Here is a 26,567-nt window from a genome sequence, read left to right on the forward strand (position 1 = left end):
AATGAGGGTAATATACAACTTTCTGAAAAAAAGAGTTCTGGCATTTTGATAGAATTATTTTGGTTTTTGTGGAAGAAAGTACTGTGCGTGTGTCTGTGTGTAAAATGACAAATTCTGTCGGATGTGAATCTGACTTTCCTGGAATTAGAATGCCTGTTCATGGTAGGATAATACCCTTTTGTTAATTGTTACTCTTGTGAAGAATAGAGATGATCATGTATTTTACGATGAGGGAAAGGAACCGTTTCAAAGACGGTTAGTTTGGACCCAAGACCGTTTGACTTTAAGACCCCTGCACTTTTCTCTCTACCATGGTGCCCGGCAGGTTAACTCTTAACATTCACTTCACCATTCACTTCAGCCCATTCTGAAGACTAAGATGTTTATAACGTGGATATCTTTTTTTTACCTTATTTTGTTTTATTTGTTTGTTTTAGAAAGCCGTGTGGAGGTTATGGATGATAAGCCCGGTCCTGGACCACTGAGTGAGACTTCAGAATTTCTCTTCTCCTTTGGAGTTATAGCAGATATTCAGTATGCTGACTTAGAAGATGGCTATAATTTCCAAGGAAACAGACGGCGATACTACAGACACAGTCTGCTCCACTTACAAGGTGCTATCGAGCACTGGAATACAGAAGGCAGCCCGCCCCGCTGTGTACTTCAGCTTGGAGACATCATTGACGGATATAACGCGCAGTATAAAGCCTCTGAAAAGTCGCTGGAACTTGTTATGAACACATTCCAGATGCTTAAAGTTCCCGTTCATCATACATGGGGGAACCATGAGTTCTATAACTTCAGCAGAAACTACTTAACAAATTCTAAACTTAACACAAAGTTTCTGGAAGACCAGATTGTGCACCATCCCGAGACCGTGCCTTCAGAGAACTACTATGCTTATCATTTTGTACCGTTCCCTCAATTCCGGTTCATTTTACTGGATGCTTACGACTTGAGCGTCTTGGGCGTGGATCAGTCCTCTGCAAAATACCAGCAGTGTCTGAAGATACTGAAGGGTCACAATCCAAACTCGGAATTGAATAGTCCTCAAGGTGAATTATTCCTTTGAGCTGAGAATCTAATACATTGTCTTTAAATTCTTCAGCCACCTTTTATTCAGCAGGAAGATGGATGGTTAAGGTAAAAGTATATCGTCGCCGTCGTTCAGGGTCAGGATTTCTCACGAGCCCCATGGCACGTGCATTGGTTGCAGTTGGTCAAAGATGCGTTTCACGGATGTCTGAATGTCTCTTCTGGGCCAGGCCCTTTTTCTAGGGCTAGCTAGTCAGAGCCATAAGCCATGCTGACAGCATCCCCTTTCTTTTTAGTGGATTGAGTGGAGGAAACGAGAGACACGGTGGGCGGGACCGGGAATAAATGAAACAAATGAAATTACTTCCACGGTGATAAATCCTACCGAGAAAATCACATAGGGTGTTAAAGGATCGCGTACTGTTTTAGCTTCAGTGGTCAGAGGAGGTGGCCTCTCCAGAGAGAAAAACATGGAAGCGGAAGCCTGGATGGTCGGAAGGAGTCGTCCTTGGGAAGCACGGGGCGGGCAGAGTGTTGGGGACGGAGTGGGGGACAGATGGGAAGGTGCCCGGCAGAGGGAGCCTTGGGCATCAGGACACAGGAAGAGGCCAGTGAGGGAAGCAGAGGCGCATGTGCAGCGCGCCTCATCCGTACTTTGCCCTGTGCCTCGTGGCTCCCCGTTTTGAGTCAGCCGCTGCCCAGCATTCCTCAGGAAAGGTGCAAGTGTCCCCACGTTAGCCGAGTTCGAGTGCCCAAATGAGGGGAAAACTGGCCGTTGATGGGTCTAACGTACCTCATTCATTTCAGGACTGTCTGAGCCCCAGTTTGTCCAGTTCAATGGAGGATTCAGCCAAGAGCAGCTGAACTGGTTGAACGAAGTCCTCACCTTCTCGGACACAAACCAGGAAAAGGTGGTGATTGTGAGTAAGTATTTCAGTTGCTCGGTTGCACCAGCGTCGTGGAGGACGGGAGAGTTAGGTCGGAAGTGCACTGCTAGTATTTCGGTTGTGATGTCCTCTTGCTGTGAAATGAATGTGAAATGAATGCTTCCATCCCCCCCCGCCCCGAGAACCTGAGTATAAGATCGACGTTTACAGCCGAGCCAGGAAAGAACTGCAAAATAGCAAAAACATGTTGCCACATGTTAGTGCCTGGGAGTCGGCCTTTTAGGTTTCAAAGTAGAATTTCAGCACAGGGGATCAGTTTACGTGGCACAGCTGGCTCTTGAACGACGCAGGGGATGGGGTGCCGCCCCCTGCACAGTCGAAAATCCACGTGTAACTTGTGACTCCCTAGAAGCTCAAACTACACGTGGCCTCCTGTTGGCTGGGAGCCTTACGGGTAACGTAAACTGTTGGTGGACACATATTTTGTCTGTTACGTGCATTCTGCACTGCATTCTTACAATAAGTGAGCTAGTGGAAAGAAAATGTCATTAAGGGAATCATAAGGAAGAGAAGGTACGTTCACAGTCCTGTAAAAATCTGTGTATAAGTGGACCCGCACAGTTCAAACCTTTGTTGATGGTCAGCTGTAACATCTGAGTGCGAAATTCGGTCTGGGACCCCCCCCCCCCCACCCCAGACCTCAGCCGGCCAGGCACTGTGGCCGCTGGATAGAGGCATCGGCTGTCGAGTGTTGGGGTGTCAGGTGTCACAGACGCACCTGGCGGTGAGCACTTCACATCTGGAGCTGCGTCTGCCGCGTCATTGCAAGGAGATAAGATTTACGGGGCTTCTGCTTAGAGTCATCTACAGAACTGCTGTCGTCGTAGGTTGTAGGAACCTGAGGTGCGGGTGTGCGCACACACACAGAACTGAATTTGGACTTGGCGCATGGCTGGTGTCCTTGGTCTGGGGTCTGAGTTTCGATCCTTGCCGTAGAGTTGATGCGGCGCAGTGGCTGAGAAGACCGTGCTCGGGGTCCCAGGGATGGGGCGCCGTTCCGTGCACGGGTGTTTGCGTGAGCTGTGTGACTGGGTAAACGTGGAACCTTCAGACCGATTCTCTGAGTGTCGTATCACATGGAATCATGGACACGAAAACCCCTCGAAAACGACGGGCTATTCTGACAGCTGGCGATAGAAACGCGTATGTCTCTAAGTGTGGTTTTCACTTGGTGATCCTGCACCGTGGGAAAACACGTAGACGGAGCAGGGGTGTTGGGGCTACCGTTAGACCAAGTGTCCTTCCAGGCTGGGAGGACACAAGGTGCCCCGGGGTCATTGGTGCGACGCGACACTCCCTGACTCCTCCGTAGCTGGCCTCATTGTTGACTTGTCTCTGTTCAGCTTCCCGCTGCCAGGCCGGCCCTGTCACTTCCGAGGACACTGGCGCGGAAAGGGACCTACGGGTCGTGCCGGCAAACCTGCCAGTGTCAAAGATCAGGAAACAAAGAAATGAAGCAACGTGGTTCTTTCGGTAGCGTGTGGTTTCGGCAGGGACTAGAGCCCACCCCAGCCTCCTTTCCCCCTTGTCTTTTTACTTCAGGGCACCTGTCTCCGTTAGCTGTCTCTTAGGTTTCTGCCTGTTGCTGTAAGCTGAGAAACCGGATGAACGGACCTTTAACAACTGCGTGCGTCAGGTTCTCTATGGCAAAGTTTAAAGTGGCTGATAGCCCTTGGCTTTCGTTTTTCTGTGCTCCTTCGCTTTGATTTTGGGTACCCACAGGCCATTTGGCCTGCGTCTTGGAAGGCTGGCACGGCTGGTGGCCGAGATCTGGTGGGGACACCGCAGCAGGACGGGGTTCTGGGCGGAGGATTCAGCAGCTGGGGTTTGGAAATGTGAAGTTTCAGAGGCCGCTAGACTCACTGGAGATGCTGAGGAAGCAGTTTGGGTGTTTGAGTGTGAAATTCACGGTGGGGAGTCCGGGCGGGATGTAAGCACGAGGGACTTGGAAGAGTGCCCGTGACGGTCGGAACTGTGGATTCCTGGATCGCCAAGGCATCAGGCGCGAGTGGAGAAGGGACCCAGGGACCGAGTGTTCAGGCGCTCCCAGGAAGAAGCGGGGAGTGAGAATTCGTGGAAACGTCCGTGGAGCAGGGAGGAAGAAGAGGAGGACTGGTGAGGTTCTGGCAGCCTGGGGCCTCAGGGATGGGGAGACGGTCCCTGGGTCACGTGTTTCCAGGTCTCTCGATCTGGAAAGTCACCCGGCCTCTCTGGACCCTGAGCCCTTAGCACGGCCTCAGGAGTGGGCATGTGTCGTGCGTGGGCACACTCGTAAATTCTTTGGACGCCTTTGGCTCTGTCTTTAGGGAGCTATTAATCCTCCATAGTACAAACTAAACAGAAACAAAACAGAACAAAAATTCAGAATAAATGTCAGAATAAAAATAACACTTTACGGGAACAGAAAAGGAAAGTGACTTAAGGGGAGGAACCAAAGCCAAGTGAGCTGTTGTGCCCACGCCGCAGACTGACAGACGGGGTGGCCTCACGTGTGTTCAGGAATTCGAGATTCTCCTGGCTCTCCCTGCATGCACCTCCTGTGGGACCTAGGATAAATAGTCCCTGCTTTACCTCACTTTCCACATCCGTTAAATGGCTCCGACTGCCTTGATCTCATGGAGGTCTTTACAATGGCGTGCATTCATTTTAACGCCCTGAGTGTCTGTGTAAGTGACATGTGACCCGTTGACCCATCCCTGAACTGTTGTCACATTTAGGAGTACCTCTTTCTGCGTCTCTGCCGTTCGTGTCTAAGGAAATTGGCGAGACAGATTCCAGCACAGCATCCGCCTGACTTCTGCGGACGCCCTCAGGGTTTCTCCGTGTCTGTGCGTCTTCAGACGCTCTGGGCGTAGGGAGCTCAGGGGCTCGGCCTCTCCCCGTGTACGCGGACTGTCTCCCTGTGTCTCCGCTGCACACATGTGGCTGCAGATTAGCCAGCTCTTCGTGTATGTGGATTTTCTCTGGTCTTAGTCCGTCTGGAAGAAGTAGCAACATGCTTTTTTTTTTTTTTTCCTTCCCCGTGAGTACTAGCTTTTAGCCATTTCTTTTGATGAAAGAGACATTTCCTAATCGGCTCATAACTCTTCTTCTCTTTAACTAACAGGCCATCTTCCCATTTACCCAGAGGCCTCTGACAGTGTGTGCCTGGCCTGGAATTACAGAGACGCGCTGGCCGTCATTTGGTCCCACAGGTGTGTCGTGTGTTTCTTCGCCGGTCACACTCACGATGGTGGCTACTCCGAGGATCCTTTTGGTGTGCACCACGTCAACCTAGAAGGGGTTATAGAGACGGCGCCGGACAGCCAGGCTTTTGGCACCGTTTATGTCTACCCTGACAAGATGATGTTGAAAGGGAGGGGCAGGGTTCCGGACAGGATCATGAATTATAAGAGGGAGAACGCCTTCCGGTGTTAGTCTGGCTCACTGCGTTTCACGTCGTTTGCCTTTGGAGAGAGAGAGCACGGCTGAGCTTTGTGTTTTTGTTCATCTCCCCCCCCCCCCCCCCCCCCCCCGGCCCCGAACCCTCGGGCTCCTTGCTTAGTATTCTCTTTGCACGACAAAACGGATCTGTGGCCTCGGTGTGCGTCAGCTCACGAGATATTCTGAAGTGTCGTTTTTGGATAACAGATCCGGTGCTGAGAACTGGACACAGAATGAATGCAGGTGGCGTGAATAAACCAGGGCAGAGACTGAGGGGGGGTGGTCGAGTCCTCAAGACAGACTTCATTTAGCCTGATCTGGAATTTTTTTTTTTTTTTTTTTTTTTTTTTTTTTTTACCAAGGAGGATATATTCATGTATTAACCATGTAACTTAACGTTCGTAATAATAAAATAAGCTCAGGTCAACTCTTTCTGTGTATCCTGCTGTGTGAATGAGCTTCGGACTTTTTTTTCTCAGAATACCCAACATATTTGTACATTTATTGGCTTGTATTCCTGTCCTATAAACAAAGTAAGTTGTCTCACGGGTGAATGTGTGGTCCCTTCCACGCGAGGCCGTGAGAAAGGCCTCTGGAGAAGTCACGCGGTCCCCTCGTGATTCTGAGTAAAGCGGGATCAAGGGCTGGCACAGCCGTGTACCTGCTGGCGTGGCCCCTCTGGGCAGCAGCTAGTGCTGTGTGAGACTGCAGGGGGGAATGAGTTGACTCTCCGCTCCCCGTCTAGACGAATGGGGCACGTTGACTCGGCTGTCCCACGCGCTAAGATTTCTTTGCGGAAACATTTACTAGATGGCGAACGGGACCGTTGAAGCTTGGAGCAGGTTTGAGTCAGGGCCTAAAGAAACACCAAGCGAGAAGACACCGATACTAGTCAGCCTGAGTGTACCTGCCGAGCGCCTGGGCTCCGGGGGCGAGGGGTGTGTTCGTGTTCTGTGGCTGCTGCGGCAAATTACCCCCACGTTGGTGGCTTAGATTGCGCGTATCTGATGTTTCTGGAGGTCGGAAGTCTGAAACCACATTCCCTGGGCCAAGCTCAAGTTGTTGTCAGGGCCGCGCCCCCTCGGGAGTCTCTGCGGCAGAATCTGTATCCCAGCTTCTAGAGCCTCCATTCTCAGAGCCACCAGTGCAGCCTCTTCAAGCCTCCCTCTGCCTCCCTCTGCCTCCCTCTCTCTCATCGGGACGGCTGGGATTACGGGGAGACACCAACTGGCCGATCCAGGATCGTCTCCCCACCTCAAGACCCTTAACTTGATCGCGTGTGCACAGTCTACTTTGTGATGCAAGGTTAACAGTCCCAGGCTCTGGGGGTCGGACCGGGCGATCTTTGGGGGCCGTTATTCGGCCTACCAGAAGGGTGACTGTAATGCGCTCCCTGCATTCACCGACTTTACCATCCGTAGATACAAATGTGTGAAGAGAGGCCTGGGAATGCGGAGCGGGGGGGTGGTTCGCTTTTGTTTCACGGGATTAGGGAGGACTTGAAAAAGGAGGAAAAGGGTCTTGATGGGGTGTTAGGCAGAAGAGCATCAGCAGAGGTTAAAGGGCACGCTGAGCTGAGTGGCAAGTAATGCTGTGTAGACTCCCTGAAAGGTGCCTGGGGTTATGGCAAGAAATAGCGAAGGCAGAGGACCGGCGAGGGCCGTGTTGTGAAGTCTTGAACGATGAGCCCGGAGTTAGAAGTGAGCTTGTCAGGTTTCTGAGCTGGGGAAGTGTGGTTACAGGTGCCTCTCAGTCCTCGCAGGAGGAGAGGCTGATGGGGAAGAGAAAAGATGGGCGGGAAGGCAGGGGCTCTGATAATAGAAACGTTAAGGTTGCTTAAATTCAGCGGAGAAACAGAGTTCACAACAATCTTAGTGCCTTTCCGAAGGCAGCACTCCTACCAGAAGTTTTCTGTGCTCAGAGATCTAAAAGGAGCTGCGTGTATTCACAGAATTCACAGTGATATGGGGGCCGCAGATACGATGAAAGTGTATTTTTTTTTTTTTCAACGTTTATTTATTTTTGGGACAGAGAGAGACAGAGCATGAACGGGGGAGGGCAGAGAGAGAGGGAGACACAGAATCAGAAACAGGCTCCAGGCTCTGAGCCATCAGCCCAGAGCCCGACGCGGGGCTCGAACTCACGGACCGCGAGATCGTGACCTGGCTGAAGTCGGACGCTTAACCGACTGCGCCACCCAGGCGCCCCTGAAAGTGTATTTTGAACGTCACTTCTTTTTTAAAAAACTGGAACATTACTGTCTTTTAAGCACAGAAGCAGGCATTCCTTGGATGATAGATAGATCCTATACAGGACTTGCAAACAAATCCATTTCTTCCTGTGTAACTTTGGTAGTGACATCAAAAGAGGTGTAAGAACCATCAGTCTCATGCGAACTAAGTGTGCACTGGAGCACTGAAATCCTTTATGTGTATTTTATTGACCTTGAAATAAATTTCACGTCGGTTGCTTACAATGACAAGATTTTCTTTGTCCCTTTTCCCTCATCTAAACCTTGAAAAGAGAATTTCGCTTGTCCAGTGACCACTGTGTAAACCAAACACAAAACATACGTGCCTCCTTTAACAAGTATTTATAGAATCCTTAATATTGTATTAAAGGCTATAAAGGTAGACAAAGGGACAGACTTATTTCCACTCTCCTGATACATAATTGGTACTAATATTCTTTTGAGTGAAATACTTCCTAAATGTCGTGAGATGGTATTTTGACCCCAGAGTTTGATGCTGACCCCCCAAAATTGCCATCCAACAGAAATACGATGTGAGCCATTTAAGTAATTTAAAAGCATTCACACTTCAAAAATAGAAACAGATGATAAATTTTAATGATATATTTTATATTAACCAAATATGGCTAAAATATTTCAACGTGTAATCAATGAGAATATTTTATATTTTTTGTACTACATCTTTAAAATCCAGTGTGTGTTTTATACTAGCACCCCTCCATTGGGACGCCACATTTTCACTGTTAATACTTCATCTATATTTAGATATAAAAACTGGAATTAAGCAGATTCACATAACCATGTTGTTCCAAACACACTCAAAACAAGCGTTCCAGACACATTTCTAACTTTTCTAATAACTGAATCGACATGTTATAAGATTAAAGTGAAAAACGTAGAATTTTACTTCCTCAGTGTAGCCACATTCCAAGTGCTCAGTGCTACATCTTATGGTTATGTCAGCACGTTACGTGACGTCTGTATGCACCGCGGTGATGTCACCGTGTCACGCGTGTGTGTGCGCACTGCGGTCATGTTACCACGTCGTGTGTGTGCGCACCACGGTTATGGTAACATAAGTCGCCAGGTTGGAGAGTACAGCTCCCAGATGGTCTTCTCCCCAGGGTTACCTTTGACATTCATTTAAAAAAATACCGATTTTAGGGGCGCCTGGGTGGCGCAGTCGGTTAAGCGTCCGACTTCAGCCAGGTCACGATCTCGCGGTCCGTGAGTTCGAGCCCCGCGTCGGGCTCTGGGCTGATGGCTCAGAGCCTGGAGCCTGTTTCCGATTCTGTGTCTCCCTCTCTCTCTGCCCCTCCCCCGTTCATGCTCTGTCTCTCTCTGTCCCAAAAATAAATAAACGTTGAAAAAAAAAATTAAAAAAATACCGATTTTGGTCATACTTCTCATTTACCATGTAGCGAATATTCCGTTTCCTTCTGGTCCCAAATTCCTTTATTCTGCCTAATTCTCCTTTCTTTCCAAAATGTGCTCGTTCCTTGGGCATCATTGAGCTCACTGCACTGCACGGGTCCAGTATAATGAGTTCATTTCGGGGGCACAGCCCTCTCTTGAATCTCTGTTTCTATCATTCCACTGAAACCCTGTTTTCTTCTGTTTTAATCACCTGTAAGCCCCTTATAAGCACTTGGTAATTTTGGAGGCTCTCATATTATCCACTTTAATCCCCTGCAACTGTATTAAATAAGTAGGAGATCTGGTTTTAATCCTGTTTTACAGATGAAGACATATCCGCCAGGAGGTGTATATATTTGCCCAAGTCATATAGACAGGGGTAAGCTGAGTCAGAATTTGTATTTCTTCACTTTTGTTCTGTGGCCTTTTCTACTCTACGGGGACCCAATCGAATGTCAGGCCCCTCTCTTACCAGTTCCATGCAACTCTATGCTGTACCGTAGACATCCTCAGAAAGTTCTTGGCATTTTTTTTTTAATTACCTCTAATATTAGCTGAGATTACCTGAAGTTCCTAGGAAATTGGCTTGTTACAACCGTGTTTATAAAAAATTGATTGACAATACTCATTTTAATAATGGGATTCTTGGCTTCATTTAAAGTACTGTCTTGCAGTGAGTTGGCCAGGAGGACCGCATCTCCTTGTTTATGTATATGTAGACCCAAGAGAGAAATGGGAAGAGAGCGATTACAATGGCAGTAGCCAACTGAATTCTTCCACCAACTGGATTCCTATAAAGACACACAGGAATGATTATCAGTAAAAATCCAATAACATTTATGGATTGCTTTGGAAACAAATATAAAGGTTGAATTTGGTGAACACATTTTTATAGGACTTTTTCTTAATTTTTATTGGACTATAGCTTATTGATTTGTGGGAGTTCTTTTTTTTATTTTTTACCTTTTATAAAATGTCTATTTATTTTTGAGAGAGAGAGCATGAGGTGCGGAGGGACAGAGAGAGAGACATAGCAGGCTCCAGGCTGAGCTGTCACCACAAAGCCCCAGGTTGGGCTCAAACCCACCAACCGTGAGGTCATGACCTGAGCTGAAGTTGGACACTTAACCAACTGAGCCACCCGGGTGCCCCGGGAGTTCTTTATTCTTAGTGCACATCTTTGTTGTTTATCTATGTTGCAAATAGCTTTTCCCACTCCTATAATGATGTCTTTTGAGGAACTGAAGTCACTGATTAATTAGGCAGTGTGACAATCGATCTTTTCCTAATGATTTCTGTATCCTGTTTAAGAAAACTTTTCCTCCCCAAGGTCTTGGAGATTTGGGGTTATCTTCTTTAAAAGGCTCACTGTTTTGCTTCTCACATTAGATCTGTAATCCACCTGGAACGGCTGTTTATGAAAGTCAGGTGGGGGAAAGTTCGGCCACATGGGCATTCCGTTGAGCCAGCAGGACTTGCTGAGAAGTCTGCCTTTCTTTGCCGCACCTGTACTGCCGCAGTCAGGAGTCAAGGGTCTACCTGTGCGTGGATGGACCTGTTTCTAGATCTACTCTTTCATTAGTCTTACCCTTTTCCCAGTACAGGTTTATCCCTCCACTTGTCTAGGTCTTCTTTAATCTCTCCCACAGCGTTTTGTCGATTTATTTGTAGAGCTTTTGCCTATCTCTTTCTAGATTTATTCCTAGGGAGTTGATTTCTCGATGTTCTTATTTATGGTTAACTTTGTTTTCACCATTTTCTGCGACTTGTTGATTTGAGTACGGTCACCTAGTGGGCAGCAATCATGCTAATAAACTCACTCTAATAACTTTTCAGATTGTTTTTGATTTTTTGTGTACACAATCACGTTACCCATGGATAGCGAACGTTTTTCTTTTCTAGTCGTTGTGCCTCTAATTTTTTTCTTGCCTTATCGGACTGGCTACGATACTAGCTTGAACAGTGTTGAGCGGAAGTGGTAATGGTGGCCAACCTCACCTTTTCCTGATCTCAGAAGGCAAGTTTGCAACTGCTGGCCACTGAGTATCAGGCTTTGGTGTAGATCCCATTGGTCAGCTTTAGTTCCTTTCTACACCTGTTTCCTAAGACCTCTTGTGGACGGACGGTGAATTTTACCAGGTATCCTTTCTGTATAGATTGAGAAGAGAGCTTATTTATTCTTTTATTCTGTTAACATGATAGAGAACACTGGTTGGTTTTTGAATGTTAAACCGTGTTCACAGAATGGACCCAAGACGGTGGTTGGGTGATATATTGCAGGATTTTATTTACTGGTGCTTTATTTAGGATTTTCTAATCTGTGCTTGTGAGTGAGGCTGCTGGGTAATTTCTTTTCTTCTCGCTCTTTTTTTTTTTTTAATGTTCTTGCTAAGTTTTGGTATCAAGGTTATTCTGTCCTCATAACATGAATTGTAAAGTGTTTAATCTTTTTCTGTTCTCTGGGAGTGTGTTAAAGGCTGACGTTATTTTTTCCTTAAATATTAGGTAGAATTCTCCAGTTAGGGCATCTGGTCTAGAGTTTCTCTAATAGTTATGGAATTGTCCTGGAGTATTTCTTCTCATGTCAGTTTTGCTAGTTTATATTTTTGAAGTGACTTATTCATTTTTTTTAAGTTAATCTATTTTGAGAGAGAGAGAGGGTGCACGGGTGGGGGAGGGGAAAAGAAGGAGAGAGAGAATCCTAAGCAGGCTTCACACTGTCAGCACAGAGCCTGATGCGGGGCTTGATCCCACGAACCATGAAATCATGACCTGAGCCGAAATCGAGAGTCAGACCCTCCACCGACTGAGACACCTGGGCATCCTCAAGACATCTGATTTTAGCTAACGAGTTGAAAACTTACTTTGATGAACTGTGACATAGGCTCATCCATGCTGTGATAATCACCAGACCAAACAGTTCCCTATAAAACAGCATACATTTCAGATATTTGAAGTAGCTGCAAACGACCTGTGAATCGTCCCTTTCTCTCCGTGACCACCAGCTGCTGCTATTAGATGACCTTCCCCCAAGATATGTAGCATCTACAGAATATTTTCAAGTCTGGCCATGAGTCATAAATTACTTCTTTCAGACTATTTAAAGCCTTATATGAACACAGGTTTCGTCTTATGAGGCAGGTGTGAGCTCCATCACTGCTCCTCAGCTTCTAAGTGCACAACGGCACAACACAGAAATCACTTCAGGTCACGGGGAGGATTAGAGTACAAGCAGTGAAACGATCCTCGATTGATCATACAGGCACCACTTTACCACTGTGTTAGAGGGATCAATGTTAGGTAAGATGAACTCAAATCAATAAATAATTAAGCACGTGCAGCAGGAGCATGGGTCACGTCTTAGAGGAGAGGAATGATTTGTAGTATGAGGCAACTAATGATTTTGGGGTGGGTAGATGCTTCTAGAAATATGCCTTAAAAGCATCGTTTACATAGAGTAGAAGACAGTCATTGCTGGCCATGGTACCACCGGAAGCCAGAAGTAACTCCGGAAGTTACCGGAAGTAACTCATGGGCCTGAAGTTGGTGGAGGTGATTCAGCCCAACCTGATTTGCTCTCTGGTTTTCCAGGGATTAAGGCCTATGGCAAAGAAGCACCCTGCCAGGGACGAGTAACTTCTAGGTCTCTAACTCTTGGCGTTAGCAGTAGGATGGACAGGAAGGGAAGGGGGCTATGCAACAAGCCAAGGAGTCAAGGGTGGGAGGAAGCAAAGGAAGAGGTGATAAGTTCGGATCAGATGGCCTTGACAAAGGGAGGGGATGACAGGAGACTTAGCAGGGCAAGGCTGACAGACGTTGACTTAAAATACTGACCTCTGAGGTGGCTGCTCACGCTTGTAGGTAAGATTTTGGCCAGAACCACAACTAAATCAGAATGCTGATGGAGTTTTCGCCTTGTTCGACCAGACTCTTAACTATACGGCTTCCTCGGCTCGTTCATTATAAGGGAGCCGAGGTCAACTGCCTAACCTATGTGCTGACCGCCTCTAGCAGTGATTGTGGGATGTGGTGCGCAACGCTGGGCGTGAATCCTGGCTCCATCATTCCTTCAGCTTCTCCAGGCTCCTCTCAAGGAGGTGATACCTTCCCTGCTCCTGATGGTGTGGCTGAGGGAGCTGAGTCATCGTGGTGCAGATCAGGGGTTGCGGAGGACCAGGAGCTTTCTCAGTTCTACCCCACCCCTTCCAAAGAGCAAAAGTCACTGCTCACCTGCCTTCTTCCTCATGTAAGACGTTCTGTTGTGAATGAAGCCAGAGGTGGGCCGCCAAGCCGACAGCCCACACGATACACAGGAATGTGTGTATTGCAGAGATACTCTTCCAAATGATGTTGCCTGAAAATAGATACTCTGACACTGTCAGTCATGGAATCACATCCCAGAGAAACATGACCTCTCTGTATCTGCTCTGCCATAGTTTTTCAGGTAAAGCGTTCAGAAAAGGCTGGGGTGGTGCCTGGCTGGCTCAGTGGGTGGAGCATATGACTCTTGATCTCAGGGTCCTGAGTTCGAGCCCCACGTTGGGAGTGGAGCTTACTTAAAAAAAAAAAAAAAAAAAGCTGGGGTTTCTTTAAGTTTTGTTTTGAGGAATGTCATAGAGGTTAAAGCAGTAATAATCAGCTTAAGTGGACATGTGCCCTTTCTATAATGACTACCCTCATTTTCTTTGGGGGTCTGCCCTTCCCACACCCCCCCGGCCATGTGTCCCAGACAACTGGACCTTAGCTTGATTATTCAGTACATTTCATCCCTTTATCGGTGGTGATTTGGCTCCAGAAGAACAGCTGACAAATCAGGGCCGACAACTCAATTCTGAGACGTCGGTGGAGATATCGGGGAAGCAGTTCCTATCTTCTGTTGGACTGAGCGGGCAGGAAGAAGTGAACTTTGACCTGCCGGGCTACCACGAGGGGCCCTGGACTGAAGTCCATCGGCACCTGGTGGAACAGAGAGGTGCCAAGAGTTCTGAGCCAGTGCCTGAAGCGAGGACCACCCCTGCGTTTCTTTCAGTCACGTACCCCAGTACGTCTCCATTCGAGCTCACAGCCCGTTTGAGTTCAGTGTTTTCCTTGCCGGCAACTAATGGAGCCCAAACCACTGCACCTTAAAGATGCGGACAAGAGTTCCCGGCGCCTGTACGAGGACCGCGTGCGTCTAGGGGACACGAGTTTTCCCCATCCAGCTGGGAGCCACTGGTCTTTATTCTAAGGCCCTGAGAACTCTGAGGACTCACTGGCAAAGGAGCTGTTTTCACGACAGTGAAGAATAACCCGTCAGGACCAACAGTCCTGTTAATAAGAAAATGTTAGTAAACACAGTAAAATGTAATTTCTTTTTTGTTATGAGACACGGTTTTATGGTATAAAACTGTCCACCTCAAGGTTCGTTGAGTTTTTGGGGCTGTAAAAGGTGAAGCGACTATGTTTTGCCCGCATCGAAGTAGGTAGCTTGTGGGCAACATAGACCTGATATTTTAAGGGAATTTCTTTATATGTATACCCACCTGGCAGATTTTATATATGTATGTGAAATGAAAAAAAATGTATGTATATACGTGTGTGTGTATACATATATATTTTTTTTCATTCCAAGGAGCAGTTTATAAAATGTATGATAAAGCCTCTGTGTTACAGCCATCCATTCACTCAGCAAGCATTAAGTACCAAACCGTATTCGTGGCCTTATTTCAGCGGGGCTTGGGCAAAGATGGGCTAGACATGGTCCGACTTTTAAGGGGCGTACAGCCTAGTGGGGGGAAAACATAAAAAAGCATGAAATAAATTGTCGTAGGTACTACGACAGGACAGAGGGAGGCTGGGGGGGGGGGGGGTGGTGATACGTATTAATGCAAAACCTAGACATTTGTATGGATGTTATAAACCGTTTCTCTAGTAGCCGGCCATATACACGGGGGTTGAATGAGTTCAAATAAGAAAGTGATTCCCGGCAGTGGTACTGGAGTTAAGAAGAATTGATAAAGACTAAACATATAATAGACACTGGTTGCCACTGACTCTGGAGATAGCAGGTTAGCACTTTGTTGCTGATTTTCTATCAGCTTGGTGGCTTTAGAAATCGGCATGGTGACTGACGCCCTTCTCTCTCACGGGCTAACCCGCAGAACCACTGTTGCCCACGAGCATAAACGCCCTTGGGTTCCGAGTTGGTGATCTAGATTAGAATTAGCCCCTCTCATCATCAGAAACGAGAAGATCTGGACAGCCCCGTGTTTCTCCTGGGAGTCTGTCATTATTATAAGAAGTCTGATTTGCTGTATCTCCCTGCAGAATCCAGGGTTCGTACCCGTGACAAGGGGGTTAAGTCCAACAAGCAAGGTCAGCACAGCAGGGATCATGTACACCACCTGTTAGCAAAGAGAGAGAAAATTACGTGGGTAATTTCCGCCCCATGGCATTCGTTCTTAGTGTCTCTCTCCCTTGCCCACCTGCCATTATGAAAGCCAAAAAAGCCAATTTATATTCCCAACCTCTTCAGCTAGGGTGATCATGCTCCCGCCATGAAATGTAGTAAGAAGTCTTGTAGGGGCAAGGCTGATACCCAGAGCATTTAACAACCAATAATGCCCGGATGCTGACCGAGCAGGATGGATCCCAGACCATAAACCAAGTTGGTATGCACACACTGACTAGCAGCCTGTCTGAAGGGCTTCCTGGGAAACATTTCCTCCCCAATAAAAGGGAAGAAAGCACAGGAGGAAAAATCATTTTGCTCCTGCCTTACTTCTTCCTACTGGGGATGCCCTTGTCTGGGGATGATGTCTGGAGCGGCAGCAGCCATTCTGTGAACATGAGAGAATATATCACCCACACACTGGAGATGGCAAAGAAGAAAGGAAGCCCGGGTCTTTGATCACGTTGTTGGCCGCTAAGCAGCTCCCTCTGGACTTCTTGTTAAGTGAGATACTCTACTCTTATAACCTGATGCTAGGCAGATGTTCTGTTATCTGCTCCTATATGCATCCTGATACAGGAGTCCTCCGTGAACAAGATGAGGTAGGGGACGTGGAAGTGAGTCAGGTGTGAGGTACAAGCCCCCAAGGCCCAGTGATGTAGTACTGGTTCCTGTTTGCATCCACTCATTCTTTCTTTCACTCAACGGTCAATACAGAAGGACTGCCATAGGAAGGCTCTGTTAGGTTGCCTGAGGAATACCAAGAAGAAGGAGTAAGTGGTCCCTGTTCTCCCGGGAGCTGGCATGTACCGAACCAACTCAAATGTAAAGCAGAATGTGTTAGTGTTAAAGGTTTGAAGGAAGGACGGTTAGAACCTATGGGAAAGAGGGAGAGAGATTTGAGTGACGTAGCATTTGAGATAGACTTTGAAGCTTGAGCACGACACACAGAAATCCCAGGGGCGAGGCACAGTAAGTAATACAGGTGGATCGGGCTTCCAAGACCAGGCTGGGAAGGTGGGTTGGAGCCATCCTGCGGTGGCCGTTGAGTGCCAACCTGGGGAGTTGTAACTCAGGGATCTTGGGGAGCGAGGGAAGTTTCTGAAGCAGGAAGCGATACGTGGGAAGCGGAAGAGATCAGAGGCAGCTCCAAGAATTGGGAAGCTATTACAGGAGTCCACGTGGGGTGGTGGAGGGCTAACCTGGCAAGGAGGGCTGTCTGCGGGGACATGCTGTCTGTTGGTGTTACGTCGTCTAAGCGTGAAGTGAGAGGTGACATACAGACTGTACAGGTAAGCGGTCAGACCTACATGGGGCGCTGTTGGATTGCTTTGTTCTTCGTTTTGTTTTCTGAAAGGCTCTCAAAGGTGGTAGTAAGGGACTGAGATGTGGTTTGGAGCAAGGCTGACCCGGAGGATGATTCAGCTGTTGGTGGAAATGGGTGAGTCAGGAGGAGGAGGGGGCTTTGTAGGGAAAGATGCTGGGCAGGACCTCGGGGTGTTTGAGGAGCCAGTGTGATATACAGGTGGAAAGATCTAGCAGTCTTTTGGAAATTCACCATTAAGCTGGGTGTTGGAGAGTCGCCTGCAGGGAAATAATATTTGGAACTCAGGACATGGCCCCGCGTGCTGAGGAAGAGGCAGTTTGATTTGATGCGAGAGCATGTGAATCTGGACAATAAGCACTATCAGAAGGAGTTCCACTGCACTAAAAAGACTGGCTGGGATTTCACATTACAAATCCAAACACTTTCATTTGTTGCTAATATTCTTCCAAAGCCAAAAGTCATCTTGGCTGGCGATACTGCAGTCTTGCGTATCCGTTTTGAAAGAAACTGGGCAAGATCCAGACATTTCAGGAAACGTGTGGACGATCTCTCCCTCCTCCAAACAGTTCAGCCAGAGCATTGGTTAGATGTATCCTGTAGATTTTATGGGCTCGGATTACTCTTTATAAATATAACTCACTGAATTAGAGGAACCACAGACCCTAAGCCTGCCATTTTCTGGTCAAATGTTTGTTGAAGTGTCTGGGTAGAAACTCACCGGGAATGGTTCAGTTGACCTTGGGAGGTCTACTCTGTGTCTTCAGAAAAGTGTCCTCAGTTGGCCCATTTTTATGCAAAGGGAATACTGCCCTAAGGACCCCTGTGTCTGGAAAATTCTTTGTTCTCTCCCTCATACACATTACTACCCTGATCCCTTCCCCTCTGACACTTTAGGAAAAAGAGCTTGCAAAGAATTTATTTCTGAGTTTTTCCGCACATGGAGCCGGGAGGGGCGACAAAATGGGTAACAAGCCTGTGTGTTTCGTGCACGGCTCCACGGTTCCCTGGGACGCAGGAAGCAGCTTTTACTCACCATCCACAGTTCTGCATCTGGATCGTTCACCTGGAAAGACAGGACGTGTGGCATTAGCAGGCGCGGCCCGTGCCCCACTCCCGTACCTGGTCTGCTCCTCGATGCGTCCCAGTCCTGTTAGGTGCCAGGCGCGGCGCCAGGCGGCGGGGACAGAGTCTAGCGGAGGGCGGGGTCCCAGGGGCTTCTGGCTGAGCGCCGCAAGGGGGCCGCACACACTGCGCACACAGTACCGGTGTTGTGGGCGCCCCCGTCTGAGGAATAAGGAAAGCCCTTATCGGGGGTCCCAAGGCAGACCTGAGGGGTACCCGCGCCCCAGACGGTTCTCCCGGGCCCTCAACCGCGCTGGGTCCCCGCTCCGGGACGCGGGCGTGCGATCACGGGAACGCGCCTGGCTTTCCGCTGGGACAGGGGCGGGGGCTCCGCGCGTGACCCCCGACCCTGCGGCCCCGTCAGTCCACACCGCGTGCCGGGAACCCGCCCGCCGCCGGGAGCCGGGGCGCTGACCTGCACCAAGGCCGCCAGCGCGAAGAAGGCGGCCATGAGCCCGTTGCAGGCCCGCCACAGGCCGGGGGCCCAGCGTCCCGCTGCAGGCGCCATCCGCTCGGGGCCAAGGGTCTGGGCGGGCCGGGGGCGGGGCGTCGGGCTTTAGGGGCGGGGCGTGGCGGGGTTGTGGCGTCCTGGACCTAGGGGCGGGGCGTCGGGGCTTAGGGGCGGGCGTGGTGCGGAGGTGGGGGCGGGGCGTCGGGCGGGGACGGAGCCAGGCGTGAAGGCTTAGGGGCGGTGCGGGGCAGGCCGGGGGCGGGGCGTCGGGGCGTGGTGAGGGTGTGGTGTCAGGGCCTAGAGGTGGGGCGTCCCGGACAGAGGCTGGGGGCGGGGCAGCGGGGCGGGGCAGCGGGGCTGGGGCAGGGCTTGCAACAGGGCAGCGGTGGGTGGGCTTCCCCTGAAACCCACTTTGTCCTGCGCCGGTTTCTTTCCCCAAACACCCCCCCCAGGTGTCGTGTGGCCGCTGGCGGCCGCTCGCTGGGTAAGGACGTGGCACTACTTTAGCCTTACTACTCCTCCCTTTAGATTCTCCCGAAGACGTGGCCAAGGAAGGTGCTGTGTCCCCATTTCACAGATGGGGAAAGCGAGTCTCAGAACGACTGGATGACTTGCCCAAGATGGCACACGGCTCCGGGGCCCCCACGCAGACCAGATTCGGTCACTCGCCGCTGACAAAATCCAAAGGCAGGGCGACCACTGGTGGTGAAACAAGAAAGGAATTTGTTTCAGTGAGGCCAACACCGGCAAGACAGCGGACCAGCGTCTCAAACGCTGTCTCCGAAGTGCCAGAAAAACTTCTAGGCTTACGGAAGGAAAATGTAGGGCGAGGGTCGGTGTGTGCCAGCAGGTGGCAGTGCAGGTCGGGTGGAACCCTGTGTTGGGGTCTCATGCAGGGTCTTGCTGGCTCAGGAAGGTCCTTATGGTTTGAGGGGGTGGTTCGATCCCCATCTGGGGACTCTTTGCCCGCAGGGTCTGTTGCCCGAGTTAAAGGGTGAGCTGGAAAGCAGAACTTCATCAGTTAGAACGTTTGAGGTCAAAACGGAGGTAGCTGGAGTCAGTGCTGCTCCTGGGTGGTGGAAGGTCATGTTTGAACCCTGTAGGTCCAACCACCCTGCCTGTTCCCCAAAGCTACCTTCCTCGCATTAGAGGAAAAAAGAGAACGCAGAGTGAGAGGCAGAGAGAGAAAGAGGCCTCTGTCTGTGTGCATTTTCTGATTAGTATTTATGCATTTCTTTCCAAAGCTCTAGGAACTTTGAGTGCCCTGTAAGCATTATGGTAATTTCTTAGTGACGACAGTTCTATTAGCATCTTACACAGCTCACAGCTTTTCTGCAGACAGCCTCGTTTATCTTCATGGGCTTTTATTATAAAAGGTATTTACATATTATACATATTTACAATTCTTTCCCACCCCCAAAACCAACAAAATTTCCCTACGCATTGCTCATGAATTTCTTATGAACTAAAGACACCAAAATATTCACTGTCCTCCCCTAGCTTGTTTTACACTCCTTTTTTTTTTTGTTGTTGTTGTTGTGTAATTTACCCTCTGATTAGTCTTCCCTAGGCTCATTTACACATCCATAGGCCTCATCATTTTTGCTGTTCTAAGGCATCTTTATCTCTTCAAATCAGGAGCACGTGCTCCTGGCCTTCTTTTAGCTCAATCTCCTAAAATGCTGTAGGAGTTTCTTTAACTCAGTGTCATTCCTGCTGGGTGCCCGGCCCTGTGCTTAGGGCCTGGACCCTGCGGGTGGATTTGCAGTGTGTTCTTGGAGTAGGGAGTCTGTGGGCTGGGACGGGGTGGGGTGGGGGGGGACAGACAGGCACACATAGAAACAATGGCTGCATGTTGGGGATAAAGGCCAGTCAGAGAATGTGGCTTCTTAGTGAGTTCCACTGCCTAATCAGCCCTGGAACCCGAGAGCAAGTCCTGACCACCCTCACTGTTCTATTCCTTATCTGAAAAAAAGGGGCCCCTGAGTGGTTCAGTTGGTTGAGCGTCTGACTTCGGCTCAGGTCATGATCTCACACATTGTGAGTTCAAGCCCTACATTGGGCTCTCTGCTGTCAGCACGGAGCCTGGAGCCTGCTTCGGATTCTGTGTCTGTCCCTCCCCAGCTCATGCCCTCTCTCTCTCTCTCTCACTCTCCCTCTGTCAAAAATAAATAAACATTAATTATTTTTTAATTTTTCTAAAAAAACTAATAAAGGAGAGGGTAGTGTTTTAGGCTGAATTGCACCCCCGGCCAAGTTCATATATCAAAGTCCTAACACCCAGTACTTCAGAATGTGGCCGTGTTTGAAGGGTCGACCGAGAAAAGAGGCAGAACTGAAATAAAACGAAAGCATTTATTTGGGGGTCCCAGAATTGCATTTTGGGGGGGGCACAGATTCGGGTAGCAGCCCAAATTGTGTCCCATGAGGAACACAAGTCAGGTTTCTGAAGACACAAGGGAATGTTTGTGTATGTTGTTCACAAATAATTTTGATTGGTGTTAGTGGCAGAAAGCCAGTGGTGGCTGGACGTCGTTGGTCACCAAGGATGCCGCCAAGCAGAAGTCCATTCCTGTGGCAACTACAGGTGTTCGTGCAGAGTCCCTGGAACATTTGTGGTTTGGCCCAGTTCAGAAGTTCTACCCAATGAGGATGTACTCGAGGACCACCTCCCTAATAGTCCCCTGGCTCCCTTGTAAAACCCTTGACGTGAGCGACTCCATTTCATTTCACCTTTCACAGGAGATAGGATCTGAAAAGAGGTAACTAAGTTAAAATGAGATCACTAGGGTGGGCCCTGATCCAATAGGACTGGTGTCCTTTTCTTTTTTAATGTTTACGTATTTATTTAGAGAGAGAGAGCAGGGGAGGGGCAGAGAGAGAGGGAAAGAGAGAATCCCACGCAGGCTCCATGCTGCCAGCACAGAGCCCCACACGGGGCTGCATCTCGCCAACCACAAGATCATGACCTGAGCCAAAATTGAGACGGATGCTCAACCGACTGAGCCACCCAGGCGTCCCCATGACTGGTGTCCTTCTAAGAAGAGGAGATGGGGACACACAAACACAATACACACAGAGGGAAGATCACGTGAAGACACGGCAAAGAAAGACGACAGCCATCTAGGAGCCAAAGAGGGAGGCCTTGGAAGAAACCAGCCCTGTCTGCACCTTCACCTTGGACTTCCGGCCTCCAGAATCCTAGAAAACGGATGTCTGTTGTTGAAGCCCCACAATTCTGGGCTACGTTGTTACGGAAGCCCCGGCAAACTCATACAGGGAGTGATTATACTACCTGCCGACCAAACAGGAGTATATGGCAAAGGAGAGACTAGTGTGGAAAGTGCCTTGTAAACTATGGTGTGCCACCGTGGAGTTTTATAACTTTCGCTATTGTCTGGGACCTTCAAGGTCACCGTGTAGACATCTGTTGTTTTCACCTGTGCAGGGCTCATCCCCCTCCTTCTAGGGTCAGCACCCCAGTTATTTGGGGAGGGACCCACCTCCCTCCCCTGGGGCATGTATTATACTCAGAGGGCCGACCATGCTGCCCCCTTTCCAGAAATAGGGAGGTGACCCCAGGCTGCCACTCGGCGTAACCCATCCTCCTGACCGCACCGACTGGGTCTGGGATGGTACGTGATCCCAACTGGCCAGTTTCGGTCCTGGGAGCTGTGCTGGACTGGGGTCGCCAGATAAAATACGGGGTGCTTAGTGACATTTGACTTTCACATCGACAAGGAATCATTCTTTTAGTATGAGTATGTCCCAAATCTTTGCAAAGTCTGGTAACCCAGACTGCTTTGCTTCCTTTTTTTTTTTTTTTTTTGCTGACTGTGTTGAGCTGACCACATGTATGCCAAAGCTTCCAGCAGAAAGCCTTCCTGAGGGTGACATCATGTAGAGGAATCCGAGGTCAGAGACAAAGAAGGCAGGTTCCAGATGACATCACTTGAGGCTCCAGAACCAGCCACATTCAACGCTGGGGGCTGCCGCGCCCCCCCTTCAGTTTTGTGAGCCAACAGAGTCCCTTCTTTCTACGTACGCCTGTGCGAGTTGGGCTTTCGTCACCCATGACCGCAGAACGATGGCTTGTAAAACCATGAATCAGTACTTAGACCTATGCTTGAAATCCTGTGTTTTGCAAAGACAGGGAAGAGAAGGCTTAGCCTGAAAAGTCATGAGAAATAAGTTTTTTTCTCAAAGTATATTTATTTATTTTGAGAAAGAAAGACAGCATGAGTGGGGGAGGGCCAGAGAGCAACGGAGAGAGAGAGAGAATCCCAAGCAAGTTCCGTGCTGTCAGCGCAGAGCCCAGCTCGGGGCTCAGTCTCGTGAACCATGAGGTCATGACCTGAGCCAGAATCAAAAGTCGGACGCTCAACTGGCCGAGCCACCCAGGCGCCCCGAGAAATAAGTTTGAAAGAATCCAGCATCCCAGAGAGGTCTGCCTGAGGAGTCACTTCGTCTCCCTTTCTAACTGCAGCGTTACAGTACGGTCGAGATGATGCCACGTGGGTGGGGGCAGGGGCCTGTCACGGTGGCTTCTGCAGAAGGGGCGGCTCGACAGGCCTCCATTCTGCCGGGCTGTCCGCCAGCTGCCAGAGCCGTGACAGCATCAGGAAAGCAGCGGGAGCCACCCACCGGTGCCTGGGCAGCACGCCGATACCTGTCCCCGGAAGACTTGGAAACAGAGGTGCTCGCTGGTGCTCTGCAAGTGGGATTATAAATTCAGTGACTTGAATTTTTTGACGGAGCAGAGACCAGCAGACTCAACGCGGACAGACGTAGCCGGCCTCCCGGGGCCACGGGATTGACGGGCAGCTGATGAGGCCTTGAGCGTATCTAAAAAAGAGTGTCAGCAGAGGGGGCTTGGTGGCCGTGAAAACCCAGAGTCATGTCCATCCAGTGGGCCAGGGTAGGCCCAGCTCACACCAGCTCAGGCCGGAGAGGGGCTTTCCTCCGCCGGCCGGGGACACTCAAGGTTCCCCGTCAAACGTCCTCGCGCAGGCTGATGTCGACCGAGAGGCACCTCACAAGCTCCATTCCTCTCTGTGCTGTGATTCTAGAGTTCTGGAGAGTGTGGCCTCACACCCACCTCGCCTGCAGAGCGGAAGCCGAGCTGACCTGCTGGCCCCAGCCATCTTGCCCGCTTCTGAGTGCAGCTGAGGGGGCACCGTTCTCTCTTACAGACTCACTTACCTTGTACCCATCCCCATTACCTGTCCTGTCATCAGCCACTCAGGGGTGGGGTGGAGCAGGAGAGACAGGGTCCGCGGCAGGGTCATCGTCGGTGAGTGTCCTGAACGCGGGTGTTGGTGATGCCCGCTGGATGCCGTGTTTGGGGACAGAGATGACAGGGGCTAAGAATCCTGCCTGTGCCAGATCCTGTCCCATCCACCTTTCTCCATCCACCGCACTGGATCTCCACCCTTCTGTCCAGTCTGCTGATTCTGTCTGTGTGAGGGAAGTGTTGCTGTTGGCAGGGGTTGGGGTGGGGAGGTGGGGCCGGGAAAGGACAATGGAGGGATTCCTCCCCCAGCTCTAAGGTTTCTGAAATCAGACGTGTACCTCACCGTGGCAAGGATTGATTTGCTTTTGCAAAACCCACCTGGTCTCCATAAGGGACTGGGTTTCTGATGAGGGAGCGTGGGGCAAGCTGAGGGCAGAGGACAGGCTAACAGCACCCCCTCCCTCCAGGCGGGATCTGTGTGATATTCCTGGGACACGCCTGCCTACCCGAGAACAAAGGAACGGGGTTTAAGTGCTGGCCGTGGCGACGTGGGAAACTAAGGTGAATGAAAAATTCAATTCCCTTATTGCCTACCGCCCACTGACAAGTCCTTGAAACGGGCAGAGTGACCGTCCTCCAGGAGCTCAGCTGCCTCGATGACGACACTTTGCTGGGGGCAAAGAGAGAACCTTAGCTTAATATTATCCCAACCTCGAGGATTCTGCAAGTCAATTTCCTTTATCTCAGCTGCCCCAAGATAATGCTAGCAATCGTACTCTAAGGTTATGGCCCCCTGATATGCATCTGAAGGGTCTCATGACTGGGGTTTTATTAGATGGTTAATAAATGGTGTTTCCTTAGCAACAGCTAGCCCCTCAAGGTCCTGGAAACCTTGCTTCCAAAATTCCTTAGAGACTTATGCTGTCCCTGCCCCCCTCCCAACCTGAGGGTATGTAACCAGTCTCTCCTCACAACCCCAGGGCAGCTCTTCCTGCCCACGGGTCCTGTCCCTGGGCTTTAATAAAATCACCGTTTTGCACCAAAGACATCTTTTTCAAGAGTTTTTTTCTTGGCCATCGGCCAAGTGATTGACAGTGAAAAGTCACCTGCCTCGAATAATGTTCCTCAAAATTCCAGATGTTCCCCTTATACCCACGGAGGGAGAATGTGGACAGTTCGACGTAGCGTCGACGTATATTTCTATCCATCGCTCGGCTCCCTAGCAGCGTACTGATTTCACACATTCACTAAATAGTTATTCAGGCCCTCCTCTGCATCAGGCACCATGCTGGTAACCGAGGACGTGACTGTGAACAGAAGTGCCGGGTCCTTGCCCCTTGGCGTTTGCAGACTGAGCGATAATCACAGCAACAGGCCGGTGATCACAGCAGGGAGGGGCCGGGCAAATAGGACTGCAGTAGGGATGTGTGAAACAGGGGAATCGGACTTTTTCCAAAGGCTTCTAGAAACTTCCTGGAGAGGGCACTGAGAGATGAAGGGTGAGTGCAGATGAGGGAGGTATGGGGCAGGGCTTCATGCAGACCACGGGGCAGGCCAGAAGGCCCCGAATTGGGAAGCGAAGGCCGGGGCCCCGGTGTGAGTGGAGAAAGGTGCAGGTCGAGGAGCTTGGTTTTATCCCGAGTACAATGGAGAGCTGAGCTGGGGGTGGCGAGGAGGGAGGCGTGGGCGGGCCAAGGCTGAGAGAGCCCAGAGGAGGCGCAGGGACTGGCCAGCAGGTGCCTGCAGCAGACCAGCCCACACGTGATGCTGGCTGGGACTGGGGGGGGGGGGGCAGTGGCCGCAGGGAGAAAAGCCCACTCGAGCAACACTGAGGACAGAAAGCCAACGGGGAATAGCACACGAGAGTCCACTCTCCGCGTGATGGCCCATTAAGCGTTTGGGTCTGCGTGCTTGAGGCCTGGCTATGGCAGGCCGGTGAGCTCCGGGAGGACTCCGTGAGACCTCTTGACACCTGCCCACGATGGGATCCCTCCCCTACATGGCCTTGGCTCTGTTCAGATTCCCTGGTGGGCCGTTCGTTGCTGGGAGTAGCTCACCTGGCCTCAGTTGGACTTCCCTCGTCCTCTGGTGGGAACCAGGGGTCCTTTCTGCTTCTCCTTACACTCGGCTGTTATTGCTTTCCTAGCGCATCTTGGTTTTTCCCTTGTGCTGATTGATCTGTGTGTGAGTGTGCTGTTCCTGTTCCTGGACTATCCCACGAACGGTCACTTATTTCCATTTCTCTCGTGGGGGTGCCTGGCATACTTGGATACAGGGCCTGCCTGCTTGCCTCTCAGCCGTTCTCAATACCAGAAAGAGTTACCACCCCTACCCTTGACTTTTGGAGCCTTATTCCGTGAAGGTGGGAATAGTACTTGGAGGTGGGAAAGGTGAAGTGACTTTGGATCCCTCTTCTCTCTGATCCCCACCGGAGGCAGGACCAGGCTGTTAGGACGGTGGGTGTCCACAAGGTGGCGGACTCCTGCTACCATTGGAGTCCAGGAAGCTCAGCGGCTCTGTAGCGGGGAGGGAAGGATGGAGGGAGGGCAAGGCGGGGCTGGCTGTTTCCGTTGGCTCCCCCTGCCTGCTTGCAGTGTAGACTCTCTGGGTGGTTGCGGAGTCGGGATCTGGGGAAGAGGTACAGACAGAACTTTGTACCAGGAAATACTGGTGTCCAAATGGGAGCCTTGCAAGGAAGAGCTGAGCTTTGCCTGTCTCCTAGTGCAAACTGCTTACCTCCCGCCCGCCCCCGCCCCGCCGAGATTCCAGGGAAAGTAAGATAGATATGTTTAAGAGGAACAATCGCTTCTAATGTTAGAGCACTCCAAAAGTAAATAATAATGATAATAGCAATCAGCTGTTGAGTATTTACTGTGAACCGGGCTGCTGCCTTTTGATGTCCTTGACACCCTAAAGTGACCGCGAAGTCCGG

At 50.1% G+C, this 26,567-nt stretch overlaps 2 protein-coding genes and 1 long non-coding RNA gene across 8 annotated transcripts in view; 1 reads left to right on the forward strand and 2 right to left on the reverse strand.

Annotated features, from left to right (window-relative positions):
* ADPRM (ADP-ribose/CDP-alcohol diphosphatase, manganese dependent) overlaps positions 1–26,567 on the forward strand; it is a 293,792-nt gene that overhangs the window by 7,467 nt on the left and 259,758 nt on the right. For 3 of the 6 annotated variants that reach the window (XM_045487383.1, XM_045487382.1, XM_045487385.1), the window contains exons 3-5: positions 438–1,055; positions 1,843–1,959; positions 5,089–5,863. In XM_045487383.1, the coding sequence (XP_045343339.1) occupies positions 438–1,055; positions 1,843–1,959; positions 5,089–5,399 (1,046 nt within the window). In that variant the 3' untranslated portion in view covers positions 5,400–5,863. Of the gene's footprint in view, positions 1–437; positions 1,056–1,842; positions 1,960–5,088; positions 7,882–26,567 lie in introns of those variants that run through there. The other 3 variants (XR_006714677.1, XM_045487387.1, XM_045487384.1) reach the window with 2 other exon arrangements.
* On the reverse strand, positions 9,684–18,494 carry TMEM220 (transmembrane protein 220). The gene is made up of 6 exons (XM_045487390.1): positions 18,367–18,494; positions 17,863–17,892; positions 15,395–15,455; positions 13,303–13,426; positions 11,937–11,996; positions 9,684–9,863 (listed from the first exon to the last, which is right to left on the reverse strand). Exons 1-6 carry the CDS (start codon positions 18,457–18,459, stop codon positions 9,728–9,730), a joined length of 504 nt encoding a protein of 167 aa, XP_045343346.1. The 5' UTR covers positions 18,460–18,494; the 3' UTR covers positions 9,684–9,727.
* On the reverse strand, positions 20,739–24,487 carry LOC123603020. Its single transcript, XR_006714681.1, has 2 exons — positions 24,230–24,487; positions 20,739–23,859 (listed from the first exon to the last, which is right to left on the reverse strand). It is a non-coding gene; the product is annotated as an uncharacterized LOC123603020 (long non-coding RNA).

The sequence above is a fragment of the Leopardus geoffroyi genome, chromosome E1 (genome assembly GCF_018350155.1).
Source record: "Leopardus geoffroyi isolate Oge1 chromosome E1, O.geoffroyi_Oge1_pat1.0, whole genome shotgun sequence".
NCBI classification, from domain to species: Eukaryota; Metazoa; Chordata; class Mammalia; order Carnivora; family Felidae; genus Leopardus; species Leopardus geoffroyi.